General features: G+C 41.3%; 1 protein-coding gene across 2 annotated transcripts in view; it reads left to right on the top strand.

The window, feature by feature from the left end:
* Positions 1-21,649, top strand: part of Ect2 (epithelial cell transforming 2) — a 65,017-nt gene that overhangs the window by 40,253 nt on the left and 3,115 nt on the right. For both annotated transcript variants that reach the window (XM_008844032.3, XM_008844031.3), the window contains 6 exons: positions 2,879-2,957; positions 3,269-3,388; positions 7,355-7,493; positions 10,636-10,790; positions 17,229-17,336; positions 19,128-19,274. In XM_008844032.3, the coding sequence (XP_008842254.1) occupies positions 2,879-2,957; positions 3,269-3,388; positions 7,355-7,493; positions 10,636-10,790; positions 17,229-17,336; positions 19,128-19,274 (748 nt within the window). The remainder of the gene's footprint in view (positions 1-2,878; positions 2,958-3,268; positions 3,389-7,354; positions 7,494-10,635; positions 10,791-17,228; positions 17,337-19,127; positions 19,275-21,649) is intronic.

Raw genomic sequence — 21,649 nt, 5'->3', positions numbered from 1 at the left:
TGAGTAGAAAGTATGTCCTTTGGTGCTTGGGTGGAATACTCTGTAGATGTCAAGTCCATTTGATATATGGCATTATTTAATTCAGATGTCTCTCTGTTAACTCTCTGCCCTGTTGACCTGTCTAATGGAGACAGTGGGATATTGAAGTCCCCTACTATTAATGAGTTGGGATTAACCTGGGTCTTAAAGTACAGTAGTATTATTTTTATGAAATTGGGTGCACCAGAGTTTGGTGAATATATGTTCATGATTGTAATATCTTCTTGATTTATTGTTCATTTGATCAGAATTAATTGGCCCTCTTTATCTCTTCTGATTAGTGTTAAAGTCAATTTTGTCAGATAGTAGAATTGCTACACCTGCTTTTTTCTTAGTACCATTTGCTTGGTATATTTTTTTCCATCCTTTCACTTTAAGATAATGTCTGTCCTTGAAAGTGAGATGAGTTTTTTGCAGACAACAAAAAGATGGGTTTTGTTTCTTAATCCATTCACCTAGTCTGTGTCTTTTGACTCGGGATTTCAGTCCATTAATATTTAAAGTTATTAATTTAAGATGAGTATTGAATCCTGTCATTTTTATTTCTGTTTACATTTGTGGTTTAGCTGTACTTTTCCACAGTTATACCTTCACTAAATTTCTTTCCGCAACACCATTCTGTTCTTTAGCTCTTTGTATTGCTTCCAGAACTCTCTGAAGGGCTGGTTTTGTGGACATGAATTCCTTCAGCCTATTTATGTCATAGAAGATTTTTCTTTCCCCTTTGACTATAATAGACATTTTGGCTGGGTATAGTAATCTGGGTTGGCATCTGTCGTCTTGTAAAACTGGGAATACTTTGGTCCAGGCTCTTCTGGTTTTCATAGTTTGTGCTGAAAAATCAGCAGTAATCCTAATGAGTTTTCCTTTGTATGTGACTTGTTTCTCTTTTGCAGCTTTCAGAATTTTCTCTTTGTTTTGTGCATGTAATGTTTCTACTATGATGTGCCGTGGAGAGTTCCTGTTCTGGTCCTGTCTGTTTGGTGTTCTGTATGCTTCTTGTATTTGTATGGGCATGTCTTTCTTTAATTTTGGGAAATTTTCTTCCACAATTCTGTTGAAGATCTGGTCCATGCCATTATCTTGGGATTCTTCTCCTTCCTGTATGTCTATGATTCGTAAATTTGGTCTCTAATGTTGTCACACAATTCCTGCATATTCCATTCTTGTGATTTCTTAAATTTTTCATAATCTTTGCTTGAGTGGTCTAGTTCATCCACTTTATCTTCTAGTCTTGACACTCTGTTTTCCATTTCATTCATCCTATTGGTGAGGCTTTCTCTTGTCATTTCTAATTGGCTTACTGAGTGTTTCACTTCCTTCTTCATTTCAGCCTGAGTAGTCTTCAATATTTCTAAACTTTTCTCAATTCATTCAGAAGTTTATCCCTATCTTCCTTCAGCCTTTTGATCTCTTTGTGTGTTCTTTCAATTCACTGAATTCTTTTATCATGTTTATAATTGTTCTTTTGAGTTCCATGTCCTGCATTATCTCTAGGATGTTCTCATTGTACTCCTTTAGAGGACTATTAGTATTTGGTGGGGATATGTTATTTTGGTTTTTCTTGTTACTATTTTTTCTCTGTAATTCTGACATGTGAATTTCTATTGTAGTTTCTAATTCTTGTGTGAGACTCAAGCTTTCAAGTTTAGGTTCGCTTCTTTTTGTAAACTTTATGTGTCTTTGTGGTTTACTTTTTGGGCATGAAATGCTGGTTCATCTAAGCTTCCAGTTCTCTCTTTTGATTTTATTTTGGATTGGCCAGATTTCCTTTGTCTTCAGGATTTCCCACAGAGGCCCAAGTCAGATGAGGATCAGGTGCTCTCAGACTTTCTCCTAAGGTCTGGATCCGTCCAGGAAAGATTTTGGCCTCAGGAATTTGGGTGTTGAACTGGCCTGGGAGCAGGGCACAGGAAAGATGCTGGTCTAGGGCAGCTGGTGGCCATGCCACCCAGAGATGCAAAGGATGATGGGGGCGGGAGGGGACCCCAAGGGCCCCTGTGTACTGCACAGAGGAGCTGGATTGGTTTGGATGCAAAGGACCAGGAAGAGGAAAAGTCAGCCCCGGCATCCAGGCAAGAGGCTGGCCGGTTGTGTAGACCCAGGGAAGCAGAGGGAGGTGAGGTGGGGCCAGCCCAGAGTGCCCCTGGGGACCTGAGAAGGAACTGAGTTGGTTTGGATGCAAAGGATCAAGAAGCAGCAGTTGTGGTTCCCCAGGTGTCTGGGGTGCCAAGACAAAGGAATGGGACACCCCTCAGGCTAGGAGGAGAGACCTGCGGGAGAGATGTGAGGGTGAACAAGGCTCGGTGAGTCAAAGCGCAGAGGAAGCAATGGACTTACCTGGAGAGAGAGGCCTGTGCTTCGCGGAGAGGCCTGTGGGTCCTGCAGGCCCGGGGAAGCAGAGGGAGGTGAGGGCGGGTCCAGGCCCAGAAGCAGTGCTCCTGGGGACCCGAGAAGGAACTGAGTTGCTCTGGCTGGAAAGGATCAGGAAGCAGTGGTGGTTCCCCATGTGTCTGGGGTCCAAGACAAGGAATGGGACAGGACCCAGTCTAGGAGGAAAGACTGGTGGGGGAGATGGGAGGGTGAGTGAGGCTGGGGGAGTCAAGGTGGGGAGGGCGTGATAGAATTACCTTGGAGAGAGAGGCCTGCAGGTCAGAGAGAGGTCTGCGGGTCGTGCAGGCCCCAGGGAAGCAGAGCTTTAAAAGAATATTTTAACTGATCCACTTATTAAAATTATGTCACCCATATGGAAGGGCAGTTGTGTGACATGATTGTTTGTATGCTGCTTTGATGTTCTGTGTTAAAAGGACTTAAAAATACTTAAATATTCATTTTTCAGACATATCAATGAGGATAAAAGAAAAACAGAAGCACAAAAGCAAATTTTTGATGTTGTTTACGAAGTAGATGGGTGCCCAGTAAGTATTTTTTGATGGTTACCAAGTTATTGTCTCTTTTCATGAAGTTTCTATGGTTTTGTTGTAAACAGCCTTGGGCTGGAGAGGTGGCTCAGTGGTTAAGAATGCTTGCTGCTTCTCCAGAGGAAGAGCACCCACTTTAGGCAGCTTGCAGCTCCTGTGACTTCTGCTCCAGGGGATCTGCTGCCCTCTTCTGGCCTTCAACAGCACCTGCACGTGTGTGCGCACACAAAAAGAAATCATTTGAATGTTGGCTTCTAAAAATTACTCAATAGTACGTGATCTTTTATTGATGTTTTCGCTCTCTACAGGCTAATCTTTTGTCATCTCACCGAAGCCTCGTGCAAAGAGTGGAAACAGTTTCTCTCGGCGAGCAGCCCTGTGACAGAGGAGAGCAAGTCACTCTCTTCCTTTTCAATGACTGCCTTGAGGTAAGTGTGTGCTCACCTCACTGTAGCTGAACACTGAAGAGTGTGTGACTTTCCCAAATATTTAACACCAAGCCTCGATTGATGTGATTGTAGAAGTTTGAAGTAAATTCTATTACTTTGAAAAACCGAGACCAGTTGTTGATTTCATGCAGTAGAAGTATTTTGGGAGGCAGTCTAATATTGATGATAAATGACCTTGACTCAAATATAAGTCAGAATTCTTGTAATTAACTGCTTAGGTCCAGAATTTTAGGAACTTTTATTTATTCAAGATTTACAAAATAATTACGAGTTCTTTTTGAAGTATAAGTAGTATTTTTCAGCCAAGATGAAGTCAGTTGAAGAGATAACTTGATAACTTAATATTGTAAACTCCTTACGATGCCTTGAGTTCTTCTTTTTGTGTTTTGAGACAGGGTTTCATTCTAGTCCAGGCTAGTCTCAAGGTAATCAATCCTCCAGCCTCAGCCTCAGCCTAAGCCTCCTGGGCTCCGAGATTGCAAACATGAGCCATTATGCCCAGTTAGATTCTTCTTTAAATTAGCAGATTTTATTGTTCCAGTGTATCAGATGAGATGTAGGGATTTTAATTCCTAAACTCTCTTCCCTCCATTTCAATATTTTCTTTCTACAACACCCCATGGGCAAATTGTTAAGTGTATTTTACATTTAAGCAGTCTCTTGAGATAGAAAGATGTTCACCTTCCTTTCTCAAAAGTGTTAATTTAAAAACAAACTATATTACTTTTATGTGTATGAGTGAATTGCCTGCATGTTTGTATGTGCACCCAAGTTGTGCAGTGCCCAAGGAGTTCAGAAGAAGGCGTCGGAACTCCTGGAACTGGAGTTACAGGTGATTGTTAGCTGCCTATCGGGTGCTGGAACCAAACTTGGGTCCTCTGCAAAAGCAACCAGTTCTCTTAACTGCTGAGCCAGCTCTCCAGGCCGAGAAAAGTTTTAATTTTGACAGAACACATTGACAAGACCCATTTGACACTTCTGGTACTGGATGGGGTTATGTTGGTACCGTCACAGTAATGGCTGGTTTCCCTTTCCTGTGGAGTCTGTCCATTCCCTTTGCCTTCTGTTGACGTGCTGCCCATTTATATCATGTACATTGTTGAAGTAGAAAATATGAGGGACTCTTAGAATAAAAGGCATGCGCAGAGCAGTTAGGGTACAATAAAATCTCAAAAATTTACTTGTGTTAAAGGCAGAATCTTGTACTTAGAAGTTAATAAAAAAATTTTCATTTGGCCAGTAGTCTTAAAGAGGCACAAAACAGCAGTGAAAATATGATATGTGATTGACCACGTCCTGAAGTGAAAAAATGCAGAAGCCATGCAGATGATCGTGAACACCTGACTCCTGCAGTCAGAACCTCCCCTTTCCCTGCCAGGGTCTGGCTCAGCCTTGCTTATCTGAACTTGCCTCATCACGGTCTTTGCTGTTCAGTCTGACTGCCTTTCTTTCCGTTTGCCTCTCCAGTCTCCTTTAGGGTTTTCCATTGAGAGCTCCAGGTCTGCCGGCCCCTCTCATCCTTTGTCTTGGGTCACTTGAACTTCCTTACCCTGTTTCTGGTGGAGCAGTGACTTACTCTGACTTATAAAAGTCTGATATCCCCTTCCAAGTCTGTCCTAAGTGGCTCACTGACTTCCCTTCCACTTTAGTTCTTGATGTGGCCATGCCCTGTAGCTTCCAAGTCCTGGCCTCTGCATTCCATTACCTTCCGGAGTCTAGTGGTTTCTGCTGTCCTTCCTCCTGGCCTGTGCCGCCATTATTTCAGTAAACGCTGCTCTGTTCTTTTATTTCTTGATTGAGTCCAGTAGGGCCTTGAACTTGTGATCCCTTTGCCTTGTCCTCTTGCTCTTGATTAGCTGATGTGGATGTGCATCCACAAGCAGCTGCTTTTGAGACGGGATCTCCCTCTGTAGCTGTGGTTGGTTTTGAATGGCCTGAGCCTCTCCAGTTCTCGGGTCATTGTGCCTGTTGGAACTGCTGTTTCTATAACATTGAGTTTCGCCTTGATTCAAAATCCTAAGTAGCCCCTTATTCTCTAATGTATTTAAAAAAATAGAACTTTCAGCAAGTTTGGAATGAAAAATATTAAAGTATTAAATATTTAAAAAGTCTCAATACTACATGATAAAATCCTATACCAATTACTTTTTTTTTTTTTTTTTGGTATTTTTGAGACAGGTCTCCCTGTAGCCCCAGCTGGCCTGGAACTTTACGGAGTCCAGGCTGGCCTTGAACTCACAGAGATATGCCTGCCTCTGCCTCCCAAGTGCTGGGACTAAAGGCTGAGCCACCATGCCTTCCTTACTTTTTTTTTGTTTTTTGGAGGAGATGTCTCTGTCTCCTGAGTGCTGGGATTAAAGGTGTGCTGCCAGGCCTGACCCAAGCATCACTCTTAACAATTGATATATTAGAAGTCTAAATATGAATAAAATCTATACAGTCTTTTTAATATGATAGATACTATATACTTTATCTGTGCTTTGGAGTTTTTGTGTTTTACCTTGATTCACGAACATGCCATCAATTTTAACTTTGTTTTTCCTTTTGAAAACTAAACCTTAAAATTATTTTATTCAGCCAAATAAGCAGCCTAGTCATATATTCAGAGGAATTATTTTGAGAGTCTCTTGCTTATTTTCACTGTGTTTGTGTAAATGAACTTTAATATTTGCTGTGTGTACTTGATACGTAGAACAGACATATACGCAGAGTTTCATACTCTGTGTCAGTGTGAACATGACACAGCCAGATTATGTCATATTTATGATTATTAATCTCAATTCAATAAGATCATTTTATATTAATATAATAATGCCTTTCAGTAAAATCTATGCTAGTGCACGGAGATACCATCTCCTGCTTTTTTCTCCACACTTCAGTCTGTCATGAATCATAAGATCCTTTCTGATTTTGCTCTTCTCCAGTGTTTCCTATCTTCCTTTTGCATGAGTGTCCAGTTAAGGTAAAGTTGTAGCCTGATACAGCACTTTGAATTTATAATGTGTATTATTCTGTGTGTGTGTGTTGTTGCCATTTGTGTTTTGAGACAAGAGTCTCACTGTGTAGCTGATGCTAGCCTAGAGGTCTTGATGTACCACAGGTTGGCCTTGAAGTGGAGATCCTCCTGCATCAGCCTCTCTAGTGCTGCATTATAGGTGTGGGCAAGCGCATCCAACTGTATTATTAAATTTTTTTTTCTTTTTCCTTTTTTGTCTTTTTGAGATAGGGTCTCCGTACAGGTGTGGGCCAGCACATCCAACTGTATTATTAATTTTTTTTTCTTTCCTTTTTTGTCTTTTTGAGATAGGATCTCCATATAGCCCCAGCTGGCCTGGAACTTGCTATGTAGACCAAGCTGATGAACTCACAGAGATCCTCTGCCTCTGCCTCCCAAGTGCTGAGATTAAAAGCGTGGACCACCATGCCTATTTAATGTTTTAATACTTCCCTTTGTTAGTAATATGTAAATAATCTTGAGAACAGGAACTGTTTCTGTTACTTCCTCTGTACTGTTCAATCACTGAAAGGAGATATTTTAAATATTTCTCTTAAGCTAAAATTGACACCACTTTGAACCCAAGACAGTGATCCCAGAACAACTCTCCCCTTCTGAGCCCCAGACCTTTTCTTCAGGACGCCTCCCTATGGTCCTGTGGCTTCTGGCACTGCTCCTGCGTCTTTTCCAACCCCTGAGACTGCTTGCTTACACCCTGTCTCTTGGCCAGTTTTTCTGACTCGTGAGCTTTCCTAATCTAAACATGAGTATATGCGCTGCACAATTCCATGTGTGCTTTTGTCACGGTCCTCTGCTTCTACCGCATGGTAACTGGAATGGCTGATCATCAGATTAGTTGCCTATTGATTTATGTGGTTAGTGCTGTTAATTTTAAATATGTAAATTTTGTTTTTATCACAATGACTCTGACTTTTGTTTTCTACAATCAGATAGCAAGAAAACGACATAAGGTTATCGGCACTTTTAGAAGTCCTCATGGCCACACCAGACCCCCGGCTTCTCTGAAGCATATCCACCTGATGCCTCTTTCTCAGATTAAGAAAGTGCTGGACATAAGGGAAACAGAAGGTAAGCTCATCTGTCGGATCAACTGTTTGCTAAATAGAAAAGGCTTGTACTTACTGCGAGTTTAATTTACTACTGTGTGGTTTTTTTTGTTGTTGTTTGTTTTTTTGAGGCAGGGTCTGGTCTTCCTATAGAACCAGCTGGCCTAGAACTCACTATGTAGACCAGGCTGGCCTCATCCTCATAGAGATCTACCTGTCTCTGCCTCCCAAGTGCTGGGATTAAAGGGCATGCCAGCATGGTTCTTTTTAATGGATAAATTCTCCTTATGTGTGACTCATCTGTCTGAAGGTATTGCTCTTATACCTCCATCGCAGCTCCATTGCTAGACACAGACTTGGTGTCTTCATTGCTTCAGATAAAAGTGTCACCTCAGCCTTGGCGCTTGAGTGTCAAAGGGCCTTTAATGGTTGTGCACTAAAATAGCATCACCTGTCTCATTCCCACATGGGAACTTTTATTTCTTCAGAATACAGAAGAAATCAGTAGTCTTGTCACTTGTACCCCATATTTTAATATCTTCTCTTGCCAGTAGCTGTAATTTAGGGATATCTTTGAGATGTACATTCAGGTGGGGATGTATGTGTGGGTGGTGGTGAGGAGGCTCAGCAGGTAAATGTGCTGCCACCAAGCCCAACAGCCTGAGTTCAGTGTCCAGGACCCACAGTGTGGAAGGAGGGAATCAGTTCCCACGAGCTGTGTTCTCTCTCCTTCTCTCTCTCTCCCTCCCTCCCTCCCTCCACCCCCCCCCATCTCTCATGCACACTCACACTCAAGCACACATACACTTAACCACACACATAATCAATGTTAGAAGATACAGATGAGGAGTACGTGAGATCAGCAGCCCACAGTGCCAGCATCAGGGCACTTGTATATGTCTCTTTCTGACAAAATACCTGAGCTGATCTTTGTACAGAGGACACATCTGGCTGATAGTCTGAAAGGTTCAGCACCTTTCCCACTGGTCTCATTGCTGGCTTTGGTGAGGTCACCCATCATGGCTGGTAAGAGGAGGTCAGGGTGCCCCAGGGCGCTTAAGGTGTGTCCTCAATGATGTAAAACCTCAGGTAGTGCCTGGTGACTGAGCCTTAATGCACAGCACTTTGTGGGATATTCCTAATTGAAACTACAGCACCATGCTAAGTTTTTCCTTTCAACTTTGCTAGTGTTCCAGTGAGTTCTCTGAAAGTCTGAAACTACCCAAAATGGATAGTTTCCCAAAGCAGTATCATCCGTTTAATTAGCATTTAGTGATGTATGTTTAAATCAAATAAGCTCTTCGATCTATTCCTCTACTAATGGAAGATTTGAGTAGTCAGGCATGATTCTTTCCTTTTCTTTTTCGTGTGTGCGCGCGCTGGCTTTGGTGAGGTCACCCATCATGGCTGGTAAGAGGAGGTCAGGGTGCCCCAGGGCGCTTAAGGTGTGTCCTCAATGATGTAAAACCTCAGGTAGTGCCTGGTGACTGAGCCTTAATGCACAGCACTTTGTGGGATATTCCTAATTGAAACTACAGCACCATGCTAAGTTTTTCCTTTCAACTTTGCTAGTGTTCCAGTGAGTTCTCTGAAAGTCTGAAACTACCCAAAATGGATAGTTTCCCAAAGCAGTATCATCCGTTTAATTAGCATTTAGTGATGTATGTTTAAATCAAATAAGCTCTTCGATCTATTCCTCTACTAATGGAAGATTTGAGTAGTCAGGCATGATTCTTTCCTTTTCTTTTTCGTGTGTGCGCGCGCGTGTGTGTGTGTGTGCGGGCATGTGCAAGTGTTACTGGTGATCATACCCAGGGCTTTGTTCAAGCTTGTCAAACACTGTACCACTGAACCAGCCCAGGAATGTTATGATTTATAAAACTTGCACAGCTATGGGGCTGGATAGATGGCTCAGTGATTAAGAGCACTGGCTGTTTTTGCAGAAGACCTGGGTTCCAAGCCCAGCACCCCCCAAAAGACACCCCCCCAAAAAAAAAGATAAAAAGAAAAATAGAACTCTCAGCAAATTTGGAATGAAAAATACTAATATTAAAAACATAATCTTAAAATTAATACTACATGATAAAATTTTATGTCATTTACCTTTTTTGGCAGCTAAAAACTGTCCTTAAAGTCCAGTCCCAGGGAATCTGATGCCCTCTTTGATTGCTTCAGCTGTTGCATGACACGGGTACACTTACATACATGTAGACAATACATTCCTACACATAATAAAATAAAAATAATAAAACTTGCACAGCTATTTTTATCCAGTTGTCAAAATCTAGGTTTATGAATATCTGCCCTGGGACATTTATTTAAATCATCTCCGTTTCAGGGAAGTTGCAAAAGAGCTCACAGTAAGAGTGACCTTTAAGATACAGATGAGCCGGTGAGATAGCTTTGTAGGTAAAGGTGCTTGCCACCAAACCTGACAACCCGAGTTCAGTCCCCTGGACTCATGTGGTGGAAGGAGAGAGATGACCCCCAGAGTCATCCTCTGACCTCATGCTGGTAGCAACCTCTCTTCAGCTTTAAATTTTTGTATTATTTATTTTTGTAACTTAATGTCTTTATTTTTTTGATTTATTTGTTTTCATTTTATGTGTTTGAGTAACATTTTGCTTGCATGTGTGTAAGTACACGTGTGTGCATTGCCTGTGGAGGGCAGAGAGGGTGTTGAATGCCCTGGAACTGGATTAAGGACTGTTAGCCTCCATTAAAATTTTTTTGTTTTATTTTTACTAGCTTTTAAAAATAGATTCTGTTCTAACACCTTGATTGCAATGCGTTTATTTTCCAGTGTTTTTACATTTATTTCTTTGTGATTTATGCAAGTTGCTAGAAGCTTATGTCATTCTAATTTGGAACCTTAAATACTAGAATTCTAAAAAATAATATCTTTTTTATTAGATTATCATAGAAGATGTTAAACATCACAGAAAGTACTGTTATATAGGGTTTTCAGGCTATTTGCTCCTTATACAGCACGTGCTATCGCAGTTCTTTCCAGTGCTCTGACTTTCATGGTGATGCTCTTTTTAATTGAAAAAAAGGAGGACGGGGAGAAGAGATAGTCAATTTTGTTGGAAGTTTGGATCTCTGAAGAGAGGAGGGTTGTACGTGAAGGAATAACACTGCTTATGGCTATTCTGGAACCCTAGATTGCCGGAATGCTTTTGCTTTGCTTGTGAGGCCACCCACCGAGCAGGCCAACGTCCTGCTCAGCTTCCAGATGACGTCAGATGAGCTTCCCAAAGAAAACTGGCTGAAGATGCTGTGTCGACATGTGGCCAACACCATTTGTAAAGCAGATGCTGTAAGTCCCTAAACCTATGCTTGGATGAAAGTGTGAACTCCACGGGAGTGAGTTGTTAATTGTGGATGGAGGAGTGTTCTTATAGGTTCACGTATATGCAGAAAAACTTAAGTTTTTTACAAGTTTACACATGGATTCCTTGAGTGACTCACAGATCATCCTTCCATTTTTTCTAGCTCCTGTGGCTCCAATTTAGTGAGGTTTTGGGGACTTACTGTTATGAACCATGTGGTTTTTTTTTTTTTTTTTTTTTTCTAGGCACTTTTTCTTTTAATTAAAGAATTTAATCCATCTATATTTAAGATAATTTTGTATGCGTATGGTCGTAATATAACCGGTTTTGTAACTTGTTTTCTAATTTTATTCCTTTGTCCTTCTCATTCTCTTACTGTGTCTGGGTTAAGGGATTTACTGTGGTATTGTGCTTCAATTACTTCCTTGATTTTGGTTTGTTTGCTATAGAGTTTAGCTTTATGGTCACTGTGAATGAGACAAACTTTTTGGTTATAACAAGCTATTTTGAAAGGTTACCAATTTAATGTCAATGTAAAGATGAAAACAAACATAATGACAAAAAATGAAATATACTAATACACTAATGAAACAGCTCTACGTATTCGCCATTCCTCCTCACATTTGGAATATTTAAAATTATATGTATGTGTATATCTGTATATATACACATACATATATAATTTATGTTTTGGGTTTTTTGTTTTGTTTTGTTTTTTTGAGACAGGGTCTCCCTGTAATCCCAACTGGCCTGGAACTCACGATGGAGACCAGGCTGACAAGAGATCCACCTGCCTCTGCCTCCCAAGTGCTGGGATTAAAGGTGTGCACTACCACGCCCAGCCCTATGTTTTAGTTTTTTGAGCCAGGGTCTCCCTGTAGCTCCAACTGGCATGTTACTCTCTAGACAAGAGATCCACCTGCCTCTGCTGGGATTAAAGGCATGCACCAGCATGCTCGGATTATGTCTGTCCTAATGCAGCTTCCACTTGCCTCTAGATGCTCCATTGTAAAGGGAGCCATCAATGTAGTACTAGAGGTGGCTTGTATGGGTTGCTTGCAATTTCCCTGTAGCCACAACAGACCTGGATTCACTATGGAGACCAGGCTTGCCTTGAACTCACAGAGATTTGCCTGTCTCTGCTGGGATTAAAGGCGTGCCCCACCATGCCTGGCTTGTTTTTATTTTTTATGTATATGAGTGTTTTGCCTGTATGTGTGTAAGTGCACCTGTGTCATGCAATGCCTGCAGAAGAAGAAGGCGTCGGATCCCCTGGAACTGGAGTTATAGGCAGCTGTTAGAAGCCATGTGGGTGCTGGGAATTGAACCCATGTCCCTCTGCAAGAGCAGTCAGTGCTCTTAACTGCTGAGACATCTGTCCAGCCCTTGTTTCATGTTTTAAAAGAATATTAATGACCAAGATGTGTTGTTATAAGTAAAGGGTTGTTTATTTAAACAGGCTTGTAGAGAAAACCCAGTGTTAGGTGAAGCCAGCAAAATTCTGGCAAGAAAAATAGAAAGGACAGCTTTTGTAGGAAGCAGACGTACTTACAAGGACGAGTTTCTTCGTGGTTATGCATGGATACCATAGCTTCCTTGTGGCATCATGAGTCAGTGTGTGTGGCTGTGAGACAGGATAACTTACGGTCCTTCCCAAATGCAGTGTCTAATACTGAAATGCAAGTTCATGGAAATGTAAGCAACAAATGCAAAGCTTCCCAAAGTGTAATGATCCACAAGGTGGCAGCAAATGTTTACCTACAGAACTAGTTCTGCGAACACCACAGAACTATTTCAGTCTGTTGAAATTTGCTCTTAGAATTATGCTAATACTCAGTGACTTCAGTTAAGCCCTCTCCTGCATTTAGGATTTCACACATACTAAAATTTTGAAAGTCCTTAGTTAATGTTATATTTGAGGATATGTGGTTAGTTTGAAGAAAACTTGCTTTTAAATATGTACTTACAAAAGAAAAATATGTGTGTAACATATATTTAAAAAATCCAGCTGAGCCAGATGTGGTGGCACACACCTTTAATCCCAGCATTTGGGAGGCAGAGGCAGGTGGATCTCTGTGAGTTTAAGGTAGCCTGGTCTATGTAGCAAATTCCAGGCTGGCTGGCTCAAAAAGACAAAAACAAAACCCCAGCTGCTTATTTGAATCAGTTTGTTTGTGCCCCAAATAAACGAAATTTGCTTTTTTGGTTCTTTTTGTCGGGCTGTTTATTTCGGGTGGTTTTTTTGTGGTGGTAGTGGTGGTGGTTTTGAGACCACTGTGTAGTTACGGTGCCCTGAGACTTGCCTTAGCCCCTAAGTGCTGGAATTACAATACCCAGCTTGACGCTTTGGAAGGAAGTAGTCTTCCCTGTCATAATGTCTTTTTGGCCAACAGCAGACCACATATACAGTGATGGTCCTTCCTATGAAATTCTGCTGTGCAGAGACATTGTAGCCTTGATTTGTGGATGCACCCCGAGTTGTTTGCACAGCTGTGAAACTACTTTCTATCGGGAGCAGCACAGCACTGTACCACTTATGGTACTGTATCTAAAGATAGGAAGTTAGAACCTAGTAACCATTAGCTGTAGAAAACTGAACTTCTAAAACCTTATGGCTAAGTATAAGGTGTGTGTGTTCTTTCCCATGGATTGGCAAAAGGTGTGTGTGTTCAGTTATGTTGCAAGTGCTTTTGAAATGATTGATAGGAATCTTTGACAGCTACTACAACTTTGAACTCTTAGTAGTTAAATTATACACACAGATGTGTTTTCTTTAATGCTGGGAGTTACCAATTAGAGAGTATAGAATAGAACTCTGTTTCTTATAGAACTTGTTAATGAAATATCAAGGAACAGCCTTTTAAGAAACACAAGGAAGCTATAGCTCAGTGGTGTGATGTTTGCCTAGCTTGTCCAAGACCCTGGTTTCAATGTCCAATACAGAAAAACCCAAACAACGAAATTAATACCGACAGACCTGTGATTTGGCATTCCTGAGAACACTGGTCAGTACATGGCTGTTGATTCATCTTAATGAATTTACAGAATTGTTGCTACCCTAAAAACATCCATGGAGAGAACTTACAGAATTTGACAGAATGATCCCAAAGATGATTTATGAAGAAAAACCAATGATATCTGGGAAATGTAGCAAATAGTACTATCCTACCCATATGAGATATTAAACTGTACTTAATAATGTGTTTCTTACATTTATTTAATGTTGGGGAAGAAGGTACGCATGCTATTGTGCTCCTGTGGAAGTGCAGTGATATCCCGGGGCCTAAATCAGGTTATTGGACTTGGTGACAAGTGCCTTACCCACTGAGCCATCTTGCTGGTCCAGAATTGTACTTTTAAAAGTTACCCTGATCAGACTACTATTTCATTGTTTTGACTATTTATATATAGACCAACAATAGAAAGAATAGATGGCTTTTGAAATAAGACCTGTGTAGAGTGTTAGCTACAATTCTTACTCTATGACACTGACAGAGCTGGTTAAGCACCTAGTTTTGGGGCCTGTTTTGATTTTTGCTTTTTATTCATTTTTTTTCAAGATAGGTCCCCCTGTAACCCCAGTTTGCCTGGGACTGCTTATGTAGACTAGGTTGGTCTCTATCTTATAGAGATCCTCCAACCTCTGCCTCCCAAGTGCTGGAATTGAAGGTCCTGGGTTGGTTAAGTACTTAGAAAGTTAGGTTTGGGGGCTAGAGAGATGGCTCAGTGGTTAAGAGCACTGGCTGTTCTTGCAGAAGACCCAGGTTCGAACCCCAGCACCCACATGGCCACTAACAACTGTCCATAACTCCAGTTCCAGGGTATCTTACAGCCTCGACTGTCCTCTGCCAGCATTGCATGACATGGATGCACTTACCTACATGCAGGCAATACACATACACATAAAATAAAAATAATAAAATATTTTTTAAAAAGGTTATGTCCTGTATCTTTACACATTAAGTTATAAATAGAAGGATTGAATGTGAAAAAGTGAAACGTGTCACAGAGGCTCAGGAGAACTTGTGGCATGTGTTTGTTCTCTACTTAGAGGACTTGAAAAGACAGAAGTGCCTTAAGAAAAAGATGCTCGTATGTTAATGAGAAATGTAAAACTAGAGACACATAAAAATGGGAAATATTGGCTGGGCGTGGTGGTGCACGCCTTTAATCCCAACACTTGGGAGGCAGAGGCAGGCAGATCTCTGAGTTCAAGGGGTCACCCCCATCCTTGGCTTTGTCAAATAAGTTTGTGTCTTCCAATTCTTTTTTTTTTTTTTTGTCTTTTGAGATGGTCTCCCTGCAGTCCCAGCTGGCCTGGAACTCAGAGATCCGCCTGCCTCTGCCTCCCAAGTGCTGGGACTAAAGTTGCGTGCCACCATATCCTGCAAAGACTTTATTTTTTTATGTGTGTGAGTGTATGGCCTGCATGCATGCAACTGTCATGCAATGCCTGTGGAGGTCAGAAGAGGACATCAGATCCCCTGAAACTGGAGTTAGGGTGGTGGTTAGCTGCCATGTGGGTGCTGGGTCTTCTGCAAGAGCAGCCAGTGTTGAGCCATCTCTCCAGTCCCAATATATATATCTTTTTTTGGTCTTTTTGAGACAGGGTCTCCCTGTAGCCCCAGCTGTCCTGGAACTCACTATGTAGACCAGGCTGGCCTTGAACTCACAGAGATCCGCCTGCCTCTGCTTCCCAAGTGCTGGGATTAAAGGCATGCACCACCACACCCGGCCCAAATTATTTTTTAAAGTTTATTTTATGTGTATGTGCATAACTAAGTATATGTATGTGTACCACATGTGTGCAGAGGCCAGAAGATGGTTTCAGATCCCTTCGAACTGGAGTTAACAGGCAGTTGTGAACTACCTGATGTAGGTGCTGGGAATTGAACCCAGGTCCTCTGCAAGAGCAGCAAGCGCTCTTAACCACTGAGCCAGCGCTCCAGCTCCCCAAATTATTTTTTTAACTTTTAAAAATAATACTCTTTTTTAAAGATACAGATATCTACAGGCATGCTAGTGGACGCCTTTAGTCCCAGCACCCTGGTTGGGACTGGGTCAGCCCAAGAGTTACTTAGCAAATGCCAAGTGGAAAGTGAGCCTGGAGCTGGAGAGTGAGCATGATTGTTTTAATGGAGAAACCAGAAAAGCTTTAGCCAAACGAGACTGTCTGGCTGTCAGTGGAGCGGAACAAAACAGGCATTTGCTTTTGTTCTTAAAACTTTTTCTTTTTTGAAAGCAGTCATTTGTAGTGGCTGAATGTAGTAGTTAAATCCATGTGTTGTAGCAATACTTGACATTGCAGAAGACTTCTGAGCATTGTCTAGTTTGAACCTCACGAGTACTACGTAAGGCTAGACAAACTGGGTATTTTCTGTGTTTTATATGTGAGAAAATTTCGGGGGAAAGTATCTCTCACGACATTGTACGAATTCTCTGTAGCTGGCGACTGATGGTGTTGAAGATGGTCTCTCTGTGCTTGAGGAACGCAGTCATTTCAACTCACAGTCCAGATTTAGAAATTTAAAGTGTGAATTGTTCTTAGAACTATGTATAAATTTCCTTTTAGAAAGCCCAAACATGATTTGAATAGTCTTTTTAATTACTTGGAGATGAGTTTTCTTGTTTTAAGGTTAATTTGGGGCTGTGGTTCTTGGCTAACTACTCTAGGACTTCTGCCCCTTTGAAATACGATCTATAATCCATGAACTCTGTTCTCAGAAAAGAGCATTTTGCTCATAATTACAGTTTCAAGTGTGTTACTGTGCACTCCGATTCCTTTCTGTAGTCGTCCCGGGGGCTTTGTGTTACAGGTCAAAGCTTTAATTCATACTGCTTCCTGATGCAAATCCGAGGAAAGATGTCTAGTTAGGAGAAAAAGCGGGTGTGGGTGTGGTTGTACACACCTTCAATCAGAAGCCAAGGCAGAAGCAGGCATGGAAGCCAACCTGGTCTACATAAGGAGTTCCAGGCCAGCTGGGATGACGGGGAAACCCTGTTTCCAAAAAAGAAAGGAATGTTTGTGTTATTTAGCTTGTGGCAGACTTTGTGTTTAAATTTATAACGTTTTAGGGTTTCTAGCAATATTTTTTTATTGATGCATTTCCTATGTTTTGCTTGTTTTTGTTTTTAGGTATGTGGTCCCTGTAGTAAATTATTTAATTATTTTCTACTATCTTTAAGTTAGGATACTTTGGGTTAGAAATTATGTCAAGCACATTACAATTTGGAGGGAAGTGGGGGTGCTGCTAAGGAACAAATCTTAGACCAGGCCTACTACTGAGCTGCATTCCCAGCCTGTATCACAAGGTTAAATTAACTTCATTTATAAATACTCCCATATACATGTAAATGTGTAGCTGCTACATTTTAGAAAGTGTTATTCTTTTCAACTTTGAAATAAAGTATGGTTTTTTCAACAGGAGAATCTTATTTATACTGCTGATCCAGAGTCCTTTGAAGTCAATACGAAAGATATGGACAGCACATTGAGTAGGGCATCCAGGGCAATAAAAAAGACGTCTAAAAAGGTACGTTTTAGTGAACTTACTGGATGTGTCTCTACAATGTTTCTCATACTACATTAAAGAACTATTGCCATCAACACTAGTTTAAAAAAATGGTCTAGGGCTGGGGAGGTCGGGGGTGGCTCTGTGAGCATAGTACTTGTGAGGACCTGAGTTCTACTTATTTCCAGAACCTAAAAAGACTGGGCTTGGAGATGGGCAGTTAGGATCCCGGCTCCAGGAAGGCAGAGTCAGGATTCCTGGCGCTTGCTGGCTTGTCAGCCTAGTCCATGTGATGAGTTCTAGGCCAGTGAGAGACCCCCCCCATCCCAGAATAAAGTTAGAAAGCACCCAGGGAACATACTTGAGGTTGTCTTCTGGTCAACACACACGCATACATGATAATCTGTAGAATAAAGCTATCTTTGGGGACTTTGTCACAGTTATTAAGAACTTGCTGTTTCATTCTTGTTGTAATAATGCTGTGAACCAGACTTCAGATGAAGTGTACTAGTTATGATAGGTGTGCATTCAGCTTGAATAATGTCTCATATTTTCCAGCAAGAGCATATGACTGAGTCAGGAAACTCAGGGTCTCTTCATGTGTTCCTCTTCTCAAGGAGGTGACTTCCTTAAGAGTTGTTGAGGACTGCATGAGTGTATTGGGAAAAGGGCCTTTTTGTAATTATTATTTTTTTCTTTTTATTTAATGTGTATGAGTGTATTGCTTGCCCGTAGGTAGGTGTGCGCATGTTGTGCAGTGCCTCAGGAAGTCAGAAGATGGCATTGAATCCCTTGGAACTGGAATTACGGATGGTTGTTAGCTGCCGTGTGGGTGCTGGGAATCGAACCTGGGTCCTGCGAATCGAACCTGGGTCCTGCGAGAACAGCCAGTGCTGAGCCATCTCTCCAGCCCCTTTAAAGGGCCTTTTAAAAGCAATGCAGCCTAGTGTGGTAGTGCAGGCCTGCAATCCCAGTAGAGGCGGAGGCAGGTGGATCTCTTGAGTTTGAGACCAACCTGGTCTCCATAGTAAGTTCTAGGCTAGCCAAGGCTGCATAGTGAGACCCTGGCTTGAAAAATACAGAATTTAGAGATCCAGAGGACATCTGCAGCCCTGTAGTGTGCTGTTGCATTTACAGGCTTTGCTTTGTTTCCTTTGACAGGGAGGCTGTGTGCTGACTTTATTTCTCCTCCATTTCAGTGTGATGTATAGTAGATACATATGCTAGATTTTGATTCAAACAGACTCCTTCACTTTCAGTAGAGAAATTAAGGTTCAAGTTTTGGGTTAAAGATTGCACAGGTATGCTGTGACAGCGGCAGACAAACCCCCAGATTTTAGCTGCAGATGTGGCTCAGTGGTTGAGTACTTACTAGCATGTGGCAATCCTGAGCTTCATCCTAGCACTACAAAAAAATAAAACAGACAAAATGAACTGCAGAGCCCTCTGATGTGTCTCACAGTCCAGCTTTCTCTCCGGTTCATCGCTCCATTGGGTTTCAGTGTGTCTGCATGCAAGAGGGCCTTACCGCTTACATGGAAGAGAACCGTGCCATGTACCAGTTGTAGGAAAAATGTGTTTGACCTTCGTTTTGTTTTGTTCTGCTTTGAGTCGGTCTCCCTGTAGCCCCAGTTGGCCTGGAACTGGATGTGGTGGCACATGCCTTCAGTCCCAGCACTAAGAGGCAGAGGCAGGTGGATCTCTGTGAGATTGAGGCCAGCTGGGGATACATAGTGAAACCCTGTCTCAAACAACCAAAACCAAAACAAAATTAGTCTACATGTAACTAATATTGACTCGTTTTAATTCTAGGTTACAAGAGCATTTTCTTTTTCCAAAACTCCAAAAAGAGCTCTCCGGTTGGCGCTTATGTCATCCCACAGCTCCTCGGAGGCCAGGAGCCCTCCCAGCAGTGACAAGCATGCAGTGAGTCGTCTGTCCAGCACATCATCCTTAGCTGTGAGTGTTCTTGATTTACTGAGCTAGAGGACTTACAGAGTTGGTAACTTAAAATGGAGAACAGTATTGTCTATGTTTTTTTTGTTTGTTTTTTGCTGCTGTTAGTAGTAGTTTTGTTGTTTTTAGTCAACTTTTTAGGTTAAAATACAAAGTGATGGATTTTTGTTTTGCTTTGATGTGTAAACATTTAGCCTTTATTTATAAAAGCTACTGAAGAAAATCTTACTGTTAATGAGCTGACACATGCTTGTTTATCCGAGGTGAAGTTTTGCTGGAATTCAGACATGTTCTAAGGGCCACTAGAAGCGAAGCTTGTTTCTGTCTGGCTTGTCTCTGCTAAGTGCACAGAGCAGTTCCAGCAACACTGCATTGAGATGTATTCCTTGTACAGTGTGCTAATGAAGAGGGTGCAGTCCCTGAAGCTGAACTTGAGAGGATTCTGTGGGATCTGAACTCATGTGCATATATTTAAGTGTTCCTAAACAATCCTCATTCACAACAGTGTTAGAATTACTAGGTGAGGGCATCTTGAATGTATTACATCACATCTAGTCTGAATGATATAGCTGTTCTTAGTAGGTTTTCATTAACCTACTAAGGGTTAACACGGGATCCAGAGTTCATGCCCCTAACTACTACCTAAACTGCCTCTTAGCATGTGGGCACATGCTGCACATGTGTGATTTTACATGTAACTTAGCTCTATGGGATAAGTACTATTGACCTCTCAGTCATAAAAATGCAGATAACTCAGAAGCTTGCAAGAGAGACTGAAGAGCTGATGGCCACTGCTTTTCTTATCCTTAGCAGTTTAGGTTAAAAAAAAAGCTTTTTATTAATTTATTTAATGTATGAGTGTTATGCTTACATGTATGTAAGTGCGCCCATGTTGTGCAATGCTCTTAGAGACCAGAAGAGGGTGTTGAATCCCCTGGAACTGGAGTTCTAGGTGACTTAGCCACCATGTGGGTGCTGGGATTTGAACCCTGGGTCTTCTGTGAGAGTAGCCAGTGCTCTTAACTGCTGAGCCATCTCTCCAACCTGAGACCTATCTTGAAGAAATAGCTAAATAAATAAATAAATAAATAAATGGAAAAAAAGAAATTTATGCAAAATAATTTTATTATTGATAAACAATGCAGAAAAGCATTCTTTTGTTAGATAATAAGCTTTCTCAAGGGAGAGTACTGTCGCTTGGTATTTTGTCTGTAGTGACTTAATATAAATGCCATTGCCTTTAAATGAAGGTAAGTGGGTTTTATAAGCTATAGGAAACATATTATTTGTAATAATATTTTAGACAACACACATAAGAATGTCTAAAATATCTTCAAGTCACTCATGTCCCCTTCCCAATTGCTTGTTTCTGTCCTAACAGATCACCTGCTCTGTTTCCACAAGCAGTGTGGTTGGCTGTGCTCGTGGTCCGTGCTCACACACTGCTGTACCCTCTCAGTTCTCCTGGTTTCCACCTGTGCGTCATTCTGCCTCCCGAGCTAGTTTTATCAAAGTTACTAGAAGGAAATTCTGATTTTTATTTTTTCAAGTTTCAAAAAATGTTCTGTCCAAATCACTTTGACGTTTGTGGAGTTAGGGGCAATAATGGAGCAATCCTTGTGACTGTCACTGTGAGCTTACTGGCTATTTGAGATTTGTTTGTGAGCCAAAAGGAAAGTGTTCTTTCTCCATTGAATCATTTATTAGGTGGGTTGGGACTTTTGAATTTACAGCTTTATTACTGCTTTGAATTTATAGTAACTAGATTTAATAAGCTTCTTTTGGTTATTGCCCAACAAAACTTTTTTTGTGTGTGTGAATAGTTTGCTTTTAAAGTCCAGAAGAATAAGTTCCATTAGAAATTTTCTTATTTATTTAAATTATCATTTAAAGGACACTGTTATGAAATGTAGATTTATATTACAAATTGAATTCTCACATTTATAGCTTCTATATAGCATGTACATTTACACAGTAAATTATAAAAGTTGTACTTGAAGATAAGTCATTATTTTACCACTTGAGTGGTAGTCCTGAGTTAACGTAGCTTCTTCAGTGTTTCACCTTACTCCTTTCTGATGAGAACTTAGAGCAAGTTACCTTGTAGGCCCTGAATTTAGTTACAGCTAGCCATTTGTCCTATGTACTTTGTATTGCTGTGATAAAAACACTGACTGAAACCATCTTGGCAGGAAAGGGTTTATTTGGCTTATAGCTCAAGGCAGGAGGAGCTCAGGCAGGAACGTGGAGGCAGGAGCCAAAGCACAGACCGTGGAGGAGCGCTGCTTACTGGCTTGCTCCTGTGGCCTGTGCTCAGTCTGCTTCCTTCCTTCCTTCCTTTCTTCCTTCCTTCCTTCCTTCCCTCCCCCCCTCTCCCT

The sequence above is a fragment of the Nannospalax galili genome, unplaced genomic scaffold (genome assembly GCF_000622305.1).
Source record: "Nannospalax galili isolate Female #2095 unplaced genomic scaffold, S.galili_v1.0 scaffold3122, whole genome shotgun sequence".
NCBI lineage: Eukaryota > Metazoa > Chordata > Mammalia > Rodentia > Spalacidae > Nannospalax > Nannospalax galili.
This window is presented reverse-complemented; position numbering and strand designations above follow the sequence as displayed.